Genomic DNA, 10,977 nt, shown 5'->3' with positions numbered 1-10,977 from the left:
GCCACTGTCATTTTATTTTATTGGATTATTTTACGACGCTGTATCAACATCTAGGTTATTTAGCGTCTGAATGATATGAAGGTGATAATGCCAGTGAAATGAGTCCGGGGTCCAGCACCAAAAGTTACCCAGCATTTGCTCGTATTGGGTTGAGGGAAAACCCCAGAAAAAACCTCAACCAGGTAACTTGCCCCGACCGGGATTCGAACCTGGGCCACCTGGTTTCGCAGCCAGACGTGCTGACCAGCCACTGTCATACATCTATGACGCAGTGCATGAGGGTAGGCCACTAGAGGGAATCCATGAGGTGGAACTTAAACTAAAGGATTCGATCCGACATTGGGATGGGAATCCGGTGTGGCTTAGTGGATAGAGCGTCAGCACGTAGAGCTGAAAACCTGGGTTCAAATCCCAGTGCCAGAGAGAATTTTTCTCTGTTCCACTCTTCCATCATATGATGACGCAGAATTTCTGCACTGAAATATCATATGTACTTCGGTACATCGTAATATAAGACGAACTTTGTTAACACGAACATACGATTTTTCGAGGTTCGCCTTAACGAGGGTTTACTGTATACAAATTCATATTAACACCAGAAGCACCAGAATAAGACAGACTGCACAGAACCTCAGAAAAGTTCATAGCTCGTACTTGCACATGCAAGATCAATCTTCAATCAGTTAACATACCCGAAAACTTCACAAATTTCAACAATGAGTCTTTTTTTGTAGTTCATTCACCTCAAGAGAAATTTGTCATTTCATATCCTTATACGGCATGTTAAACCTGTAATCAGTGGAAATTCCAAAATACATGAGCATCATTTCAAAACGTATTAAGTCCCCCAGTGGACGAAATTAAATTTGTTACTTTTTATTTATTTATCTTTCAGGCTGTGAAGTCTGATGGTTCCAAATCGTCATATTTGTAAACTATGAAACCAATACTTAAAAATGGGTTTGTGTAGTGTTTTGAAAACTTTTCTGGTTTATGAGTAATGCAGTTTTTCGTCGTTCGTGTAAAAAAATTGTAAGTTGCACATAATACGTTTGAAACGATGCTCCTCACATACAGTCCAAATCAGTGCCCTTTTGAGAGAGTGAACCTCTGAATGACAGCTCACTGTACAAAGAAAGACGTAATTCCCTGTTAACCATTTTATCCAAAACAACAAAAGACTGAAGGGGTAAAGATCTCAAATTGGGTTGCTTTCTCCAGTGCAGAAGAGAATAAAAATTATAAGATGTATTGAAATTTCTAAATATATTTATATAAAACGCAATAAATATATAAAAATACATATTAATTATGATTTAGATTTTTTAGGTTTAACATAATTTACATTATATGACTCTTATGAATCGAAAAATCATCTATGAAATTATGAGTATAGAAGTAAGGAAAAAGAAGAAAAAGATAAAACCTATAAATCCGGTCCCTAGTCATTTATTTTAAAATAAAATTAATAAATCTGTTTGTAGAGATACTTGCAATTTTCATTCGTACAAAACAGTGATTTTCTTTACAGATTTTTTTAATATCGACAAATGACCAACAGAAGCTACAGACCTGTCATTTTCTTTTCAAAACTTTGCTCTCACAATGACAGAAGTTCTAATGTGGTCTGCCTCACATGTTCATTTTTCTTATAGAGCAAGTACCTACAATATTATAGTCACACATAAACATTAATCATATAAAAATGATAGTTACCTCCATTTTTAAATAATTCGAATAGAAATTGCAGAAAACTATCATTTAAGACTTTCACAATGTTCCACATTTTTGGACTTTGCACCATGTCATGCACAGAAATATTCAAAAGCTTCAGAGATACGTATCAGGATCATTACAAAAGGTCAGAAATGGAAAATCCATTGTTGGATCTATTATCAGTCTTGGAGATATGAGTTGTTTATTAAATAATAAAATTTTTTCTGCCTAATCTCATGCTACAGCTAGAATTTTCAAACATGTCACTGAGAAATCTTAACCTCTGGTACCTATGACGTCACTAGGTGGTACAGAACTTCAAGGACATCGAAGGGAGTAAAGTGCAAAATCAGTGAGTTCTGAACCTTAGTTGGGAATGAATGTTAGATGGCTCGAACAGCATTCGTATATATAAACAGCAGTGCTATGCAACATAAATGCCAGAATGCCATGTGCTTATGAACGTTTTGGGTAATCATGCTGTACCATATACAGGGGAAAGACAAAATAATGTGAACAGCAGCAGTAAAGGGGCAGGTTTGTTTGAAGGTCAACAACTCCGACAAGGCACATGGCATGCTTATCTTGCGTGTTCCTTGTCTTGAGGCTACATCATGTAGATTGTACACCATTAGAGTACACTTCGTAGTTTGCTTCTGAGGTGGCAAGTAGACTTACAATAAAAGACTTAGAAGTAATTACTATTACTTTGTAATAGAAGAGGGATATCATCCTTAGAGTAGAACAATGCCATAAAGATGTCCACAAACTAATGAGGAACAATCGCCACCATAAAGTGAGAAGCTCCATCACAACCACTCAAGTATCCTAATGTGCCACAGAAACATAGAATATTTACCTTAAGGGGGACAGACATCTTTAAGTACTTTTAAGCACTAAAAAAATGGTGAAACTCGATATTTTTTTCTCAACAATAAATAAATATCTAACCTTGAAATTTCATATGCTCAATATACGCCATTTCTGCAACTGTATACTATTTTCAGATTTAGTATAACTATTACCTATTTCTGTTACAATTACCAATTCAAAATGGAAGTTGTATTTTTTTGCATTGAAATGCAGTTTTCCTGATAATTTTAAAAAATATCAATATTTCTGAGTGATTCTTTTTCGTATTTATTCCTGACTGTCATATGACCAACATAACCTATAATCTTTGAAATATCTTTACTAGAAATATATATATATATATTTTTTTTTCCCAATTTCATTAGGTTAAAATTATGTATAAAAAACTAAGTTTTAAACCAATAGTTCTACGCAAGTTTGTTCGCAAGTATAAACCTATAATTTCTTGCAAATTTTCACTGCAATATCTTAAAAACTGTCCGAGTTACTAGGGAAACCATTTGAATAAACAGGAGTTACAGGTGCCATTTTGTATTTCTAATAACCTAAAACGGTAACAGTTTCACTAAATCTGAAAATACTATACAATTGCAAAAGTAGTGTATATAGAGCACATAAAATTTCAAGGTTACAGATTTATTCATTATGGCGGCCGGGTAGCTCAGTTGGTAGAGCTTCTGGCTACAGACTGGAAGGTCCGGGGTTCGATCCCAGGTGGTGACAGGATTTTTTCTCGTTGCCAAACTTTCAGAACGGCCCCGAGGTTCACTCAGCCTCCTATAAATTGAGTAATGGATCTTTCCCGGGGGTAAAAGGCGGTCAGAGCGTGATGCCGACCACACCACCTCATTCTAGTGCCGAGGTCATGGAAAGCATGGGGCTCTACCTCCATGCCCCCCCAAGTGCCTTCATGGCATGTTATGGGGATACCTTTACCTTGACCTTTTGTACAGATATATTCATTGCTGAGAAAAAAAAAATGAATTTCACTAATTTTTCAGTACATAAAAATGCTTAAAGGTGAAGGTCTCTACCTAAGTTACCAGTACATAAATAAAATACTAAATTGTTGAAACTATAATTGAATAAATTAAATGTGACCTCCAGCATTATTTATTATCAGTTATTATAATTTACGAAATAGTAATACATTAACTCTGCATATTGGTATTTGTTCTAATCAATACTAATAGTCGGATAAGCACACAAACTGTAAAGATGACAACCGTTTCGCAAACTCATTTTAAATATATCAGCATGTTAAATCATATCACATCAGTAAGAAAGTTTTGCCTCCTAATTTGTTTTTCAGACACTTTAATGGCTATTCTTATGATATTTAAGTGCAGTATTCCCGCATCTTTCATAAACATTCTGTAACTTTCCTACAAAGATACCATAATTTTCTATGCACCTGCGCCATCTGTGATTGAGATGATGTACCAGTAAAAATCCTTACTGCAATTCCAGAGATCAGCATGAACACTATATTTCAGCTCATAATGGTGGACCCAAGTTACATCTCCTGTAATGATGCATGACAGAAAAGTATCCCCCTCATTTGCATTAATGCTCCATAAGCTCCGAACAAATATAATTTTGCTCATCTGTCAGCATTTTACGTACCCACAGGAGCAAATCTTTCTATAACCATGCTGCTTAATGGTGGTTATCAAAGCTGCTTCTCCACTGCTTACAGTATCACACAGTTCAGATGTTGTGATATTGCTGTCTTCTTTGTTGAGTGTGCTGATTCAATCCTTGTTGCATTCTGTCACTGCCGTTGCTGGACAGCGCTTCAAGGCTTATCAATGATGTTCGTTTCTCTGCTCTTGAAGTGTCTTACCCAGTGTCTAACTGCACTAATGTCTAAAATACTGACTCAATACCACATTTCTCAGATGACTATGACTCTCAATTACACATATTTTCTCGACAGTGAGAAATTCAATCACAGCCTTTCATTTTATAAGGTACGAGGCGTGTTCTTAAAGTAAGTTCCGTTTTCAATTATAGCCATCGCATCGCTGCAATCGTTATTTTGCACATGCGTGTTTTCTTCTTCAGCCCTCAGGCAAGCTGTGCTTGCAGTTTCAGAACTTCAGTTCGTGTGTGTGGTTAGTTGTGATCAGTTGAAATGTTTAAAGTGATCGAGCACCCCGCTGGCTATGAGATGCGGTCTATTATCCGTTTCTTGAATGCGAGAAACATCAAACCAGCTGACATTCATCGTCAATTTTGTGAGGTGTATGGTGATAATGCCAGTAGTGATGGAATGGTCAGGAGATGGGTTAGGAAGTTCAATGAGGGCTGCGTCCCTGTGCATGACAAGCAGCGTACCAGTCGGCCATCTTTGATCAATGACGATTTGGTGCGTGCTGTCGATGCACCATACACCTCACAAAGTTGATGAATGTCAGCTGGTTTGATGTTTCTCGCATTCAAGAAACGGATAACAGACAGCATCTCACAGTCGGCGGGATGCTCGATCACTTTAAACATTTCAAATGATCACAAATAACTACACACATGGACTGAAGCTCTGAAACTGCATGCACAGTTTGCCTGAAGACTGAAGAATACACGCATGCCCAAAATAACGATTGCAGCGATGCAACGGCTATAATTAAAAACGGAACTTACTTTAAGAACACACCTCGTATCTCATTGCAGCGCCATATGGTGAAACTAGAAACTGAATTCGCAACATCTTGGCTGCCAAGTTTCAAGGGGGGACAGGGAAAGAGGTATTACTTTCGTACCAACTCACATAGAAAACTGAATAAGTACAGGTAACTGACGTTCCAGAAACTAGGTATTATTGTAACAGATTTTAGGGTGCTTTCGGTCATTCCTGTCTATCCACATCACTTCAGTCTTTTAACAGCAGTAGTTAGCAGAGTCCCAAGTAACAGCAAACATATAAAAACAAATTTTCATCATTATCATCCAGCTTAAAAAAAATGGGTCCTTTGACCTGTTCCAACCAAACTTTTATGAGCAGTTTGAAACATCAGACGTGCACAACAACAGGAATCTCTGATCACGTGCACAACATGGTACATGCGACAACACAGGCAAACATCAGACAAGTGAATTTTCAGTCCTGCCAGGAATCGAACCCAGTTCCACTAAATACTGTCACACAAGACAACGAATACATTTTTATAATAATAATTTAGATACCAGACAGTTAGTAACTACACAGCTTTAGGTGGATATCTTATTAAAACTGTATCAAATTAAAAATGTAATACCAACACTCTTGTATTTCTGATCAACAGATACACTGGTTCATTACTAACAGTTTCACATACAAAATCTTGATTATCACCGTCATTTTAAAATTTCATCAGGAAGGTTGGAAAGGTGAATACGGATTCATGGATATAGTTTGTATTTACAAACAGAGAACGAGTGAATACTGCAAACAATCTTTCACATCTGACATGCATTTTGCATTGTGAAAACCGCTGAAGCAGCCATCACTACATTTCGTATATTCAATCGTTTAGGATTTCATCTGCCAAGACCAATATATATATTTTTGTTTCCACTTTGTTAACTTAAGTAATGAATAACAACAATCATTCACTCGTATCCATTCCAATTATATTAAAACAAATCACAATGCCTCTCTCTCACACTCGCTCTCTCTCTTTTTCCCCAAATCTTACAAGTGAAAATTTATAGTAACAAAAAAACCTAATTCGCTAGTCTCCTAGATGGGAAATACGCCTACTGTAGCATTTCGTTAATCCCAATGCTATTTATATTTTATAATGTTTTACTTCTCGGCAACTAGCATTTCTGTGTGCAATCACTATTAAAGAGTTTCAACAGTTATATACTGTCCAAATGTTATTTTATTCTTGATCTTTTAAAAAATTAAATAATACAATTTGACGGGCTTGGAAACTTGTATAATTTTCTGTCATGGTGAGTTCTACACATGATACACTAGATGGATTAATCAGATATGAAAAATATGCTTCAAAAGGCGTAGAGCCTCTCCCTAAAATAAAATTAAAATGTACCATCTCCTCACCAAATAGTAATATAGTTTAATGCATGGTCTCCATAAAAATGACAACAAATAGATTTTGGAAAAGACACGGTGCTACAAGCAGGCAGTTGAGAACTGACCAGTCGTTCTTCAAGTAAGGTATTTAAATAAATTCAAAAAATTAAAGTCCAAATGGAAGTGTCAACAACATTTCCCAGGATCCTTTCTCTGTTAGGCAATTAGCCACATGGCAATTTGGCCAGACTAAGTTTGCGGTAGGGCCATCATTGGTGAGCACACTGAATGCCACCTGGACCACCAGCATGGTCTTCATCATCACTTGCATAAGCCTCTTGTCGACCAGATCCAGCACTGCGTTCATTGGGATCGTACTCATGGAGGTCAACTTCTTCCACATTTTCTCCTTTTGGCACCTCAAATGTAGGTCTTGGTGGCAGTAGTTGTTCCAGTTCCTGCACAAAAGTTATTAATTTGAAGACTTTTTATAATTAATAAAACCATCATATTTATAATGCAGTATCATAAGTTCAGCATTGTCATCACCCACACACAAATATTAGACTGATGTATAAGTTCATAGCGTTTTTGTTCATCTTCAGTAGAGTTCGGATTTTTATGTAATATTTGACCCTAAAAATCAAAGTATATGACTATGTCTCGTGACCAGAATATTGTACGAAATGGAAATATAAAAATTGAAAATTTATCCTTCGAAGAGGTGGAAAAATTCAATTATCTTGGAGCAACAGTACTTAGTTAATGGCTTTTAAGGAATCCAGAGGTTCATTGCAGCCCTCACATAAGCCCACTATTGGTCCCTATCCTGAGTAAGATTAATCCAGTCTCTAATATCATATCCCACTTCCCTCAAATCCATTTTAATATTATCCTCCCATCTACATCTCGGCCTCCCCAAAGGTCTTTTTCCCTGCGGCCTCCCAACTAATACTCTATATGCATTTCTGGATTCGTCCATACATGCTACATGCACTGCTCATCTCAAACATCTGGATTTAATGTTCCTAATTATGTCAGGTGAAGAATACAATGCATGCAGTTCTGTGTTGTGTAACTTTCTCCATTCTCCTGTAACTTCATCCCTCTTAGCCCCAAATATTTTCCTAAGCACCTTATTCCCAAACACCCTTAACCTATGTTCCTCTCTCAAAGTGAGAGTCCAAGTTTCACCACTACACAGAACAACCGGTAATATAACTGTTTTATAAATTCAAACTTTCAGATTTTTTGACAGCAGACTGGATGACAAAAGCTTCTCAACCGAATAATAAGAGGCATTTCCTATATTTATTCTGTGTTTAATTTCCTCCAAAGTGTAATTTATATTTGTTACAGTTGCTCCAAGATATTTGAATTTTTCCACCTCTTCAAAGGATAAATCTCCAATTTTTATGTTTCCATTACGTATAATATTCTGGTCACGAGACATAATCATGTACTTTGTCTTTCGGGATTTACTTCCAAACCTATCGCTTTACTTGCTTCAAATAAAATTTCCGTGTTTTCCTTAATCGTTTGTGGATTTTCTAACATATTCACGTCATTCGCATAGACAAGCAGCTGATGTAACCCGTTCAATTCCAAACCCCCTCTGTTATCCTGGACTTTCCTAATGGCATACTCTAGAACGAAGTTAAAAAGTAAAGGTGACAGTGCATCTCCTTGCTTTATTTAGCCCACAGTAAATTGGAAAGACATCTGACAGAAACTACGGACTCTGCTGTACGTTTCACTGAGACACATTTTAATTAATCGAACTAGATTCTTGGGAATACCAAATTCAATAAGAATATCATATAAAAATTCTCTCTTAACTGAGTCATATGCCTTTTTGAAATGTATGAATAACTGATGCAATGTACCCTTATATTCCCATTTTTTCTCCATTATCTGTCGAATACAAAATGTCTGATCAATAGTTGATCTATTACGCAAATGACTTAGGCAACTTTTTTTCTGGCACACTATGATGAATTTTTGAGGGAACGTTTTCATGCTCCTTCTAGTCTCTCCTCTGCATCTTCAAATACTGTCAAAGAGTCAAGGAGAGATAAAACCCTGGTCTCCAATTCTTCAATGGCCTCAGGCAGGAATGAGTAGTGTGCAACCCTATATAGCTACGCAATTATTGCTCAAGTTCGACAGGTGGAAGTGAATCTGACGCTGACAAGTTCGACATCCTGCCTCAGTCCCAATAGTGTCAGGTCCCATCCGCAGACGAGTAGCCTGTAGCCTCATAAACCCCAAGGTCCAGAGCCCGAAGACCATCTATATCAATATTGGAAACCCATACTGGTACCAAAGACTTACACAGCTTATTTTTACTATTACAGAGAACAGATTAAGTGAGGAGGTGGAGTAGGGGGAATTATAGAAGGAAAACTTAGTACCCTGAGAAAAATCCTCTGCAACATCTGCTTTGTCCACTACTTAAAGATAACTGCAGAATTTACAGATTTACCACAATTACATATTATAACCAGCTCTAAACCTGTTGATTTCAAAATAGATAACATATAATTTTGGAATTCAGAGAAAATGGTTATGATATTAATAATGAATGTTCAAGACAGGAAAGGGGGAGAGTATTGACACACAATTTTAAGGTGGGAAGCAGGTGAAAAATGTATTTCAGGAAATATGGTAGCTAAAATGTGAAAATTTATTTTCCTCTTCCTTTATAGTATATAAACAACTAGGAAAAATTTGGTATGGGTATTTCAGGAATTACTTGAAAAAAAAAAGTATGATTCCAAAAAAAGTCTAAAACCTCTGCAAATTTTCACATTCAGTCTGTTTTTTTTTTATTTGAGTCTAGTATTGTATGTTAAGTAAAACCAGGCATTTAAAGTTCAGTGCCGTTATTATTTTTGATCTTAAAATTATTATGTCAGGTGGTTTATAAAATTCGAAGTATTTTAATATACACCTCAATTTAACAATTTCTGAGCAATACAGTTTAAGGAGTAGAGCAAAATGGATGCAGAGAAATAATTATCATGCATTCATGAGGATGCACAAAAAATCTGCCTGGTAGCACAATTTCTGTGGAAGTTTTACCATTCTTTGTAATATATAATCTTAAAAAAATGAAATGTGCAAAATGACATTTTAAAGTTTCCATGCACAAGGCATTTAAAGTGCAGATATTTAAAAATGGCTGATTTATGACCAGTTCCAGATGGCGTAACTACCTGAAACTATAGAAATACATTTCTTAAAGCATTAGTCATAAAAAAAATGAAAAATGTGATTTTTGGTCAAAAATGATAAATTTTCACCTCTCTCCCCCTTAAACTTGACAATTGACTATACACACTTACCTTAAGTTTTATTTCATTCGTGAAATGGCTTTCTGGGAAAGTAACATCGAATTTGATGTAAAGATTGCCCTTCTCGAAAGGATTCCTATAGTGAGGCATTCCTTCACCTTCAATACCCTTAATATCACCTGCAACAAAACATTTGATGACGATGAAAGATTACTGCCGATATACTTATTTACACAAAAATTGTACCCTTGCAAAAAAGAAAAACACTCTCTTAATTAGCATATTACTTTTGGGACCTCATAGATATAGTCAAGATTACAACAAAGGAAACGAAATCATAAGTCAAAGTACAAAGAAAGACCTCAGAACACTCCTGAAATGAAACGAGAACTTACACAAGGGGATGTACTGTCAACACTTCTTCCTAAGGTAGCACTGAAAAATGTCATTTCAACAAAACACTTCTATATCTCCCCATTCCAGATGATTTTGCACCGGTAGGTAAAAGCCAATGATCCATCTGAAGGTTTTTGCTAAATGACAGGAAAATGGGACTGCTAATTAATGAAGGGGAAACAAAATATATGATAATCAGGAGAAATGAAGTGCTCAGCGCACAAATGACTCAACCCACAAAATTATATTTCCACTTTTACCTCTTAGTAACAGGTGTGAAATGTGATACACAAACAAAAATTGTGCTGAAATCTCATGGAAAAACTGGGAATTATTATTAGGCCAATTTACACTCTGAAGAAAACAATATGAGGAGCTCTTTAAAGCAATACACTCAATATTCAAATTTTGTGGGTTGGGCCATTTGTACATTGAACGCCTCAAATAAAGACAACAAAAGGATGGAGCAAGATTAGTAACAGACAACTATAATTTTGGTAAAATTCAAGAATTTAACTATATGGGATAGAAGATTACGGAAATTAGTTGTTGTTTTCAAATGCCAGGCGTTTGACAATAAAGTCATTTGACCTCTTGCACTCCAATATAATTTTACAGAGATTAAAGGAAAGGTGCCAATAGATGCTGCCATGCATTCCTGCCTCCATTACGATA

The 10,977-nt window shown here is 36.1% G+C and overlaps 1 protein-coding gene across 1 annotated transcript in view; it reads right to left on the bottom strand.

Moving 5' to 3' along the window:
- Nucleotides 1-5,831: 5,831 nt before the first annotated feature.
- LOC138694918 (dnaJ homolog subfamily A member 2-like) overlaps nt 5,832-10,977 on the bottom strand; it is a 47,320-nt gene continuing 42,174 nt past the window's right edge. Inside the window, exons 7-8 of the mRNA XM_069819108.1 lie at nt 9,958-10,085; nt 5,832-7,068 (exon numbers count right to left, since the gene is read on the bottom strand). Coding sequence (XP_069675209.1) covers nt 6,880-7,068; nt 9,958-10,085 — 317 coding nt within the window. The 3' untranslated portion in view covers nt 5,832-6,879. The remainder of the gene's footprint in view (nt 7,069-9,957; nt 10,086-10,977) is intronic.

Source organism: Periplaneta americana, chromosome 1 (genome assembly GCF_040183065.1).
Source record: "Periplaneta americana isolate PAMFEO1 chromosome 1, P.americana_PAMFEO1_priV1, whole genome shotgun sequence".
Taxonomy (NCBI): Eukaryota; Metazoa; Arthropoda; class Insecta; order Blattodea; family Blattidae; genus Periplaneta; species Periplaneta americana.
The sequence above is the reverse complement of the archived record's forward strand: the minus strand, read 5'-3'. Positions and strand labels throughout refer to the sequence as shown.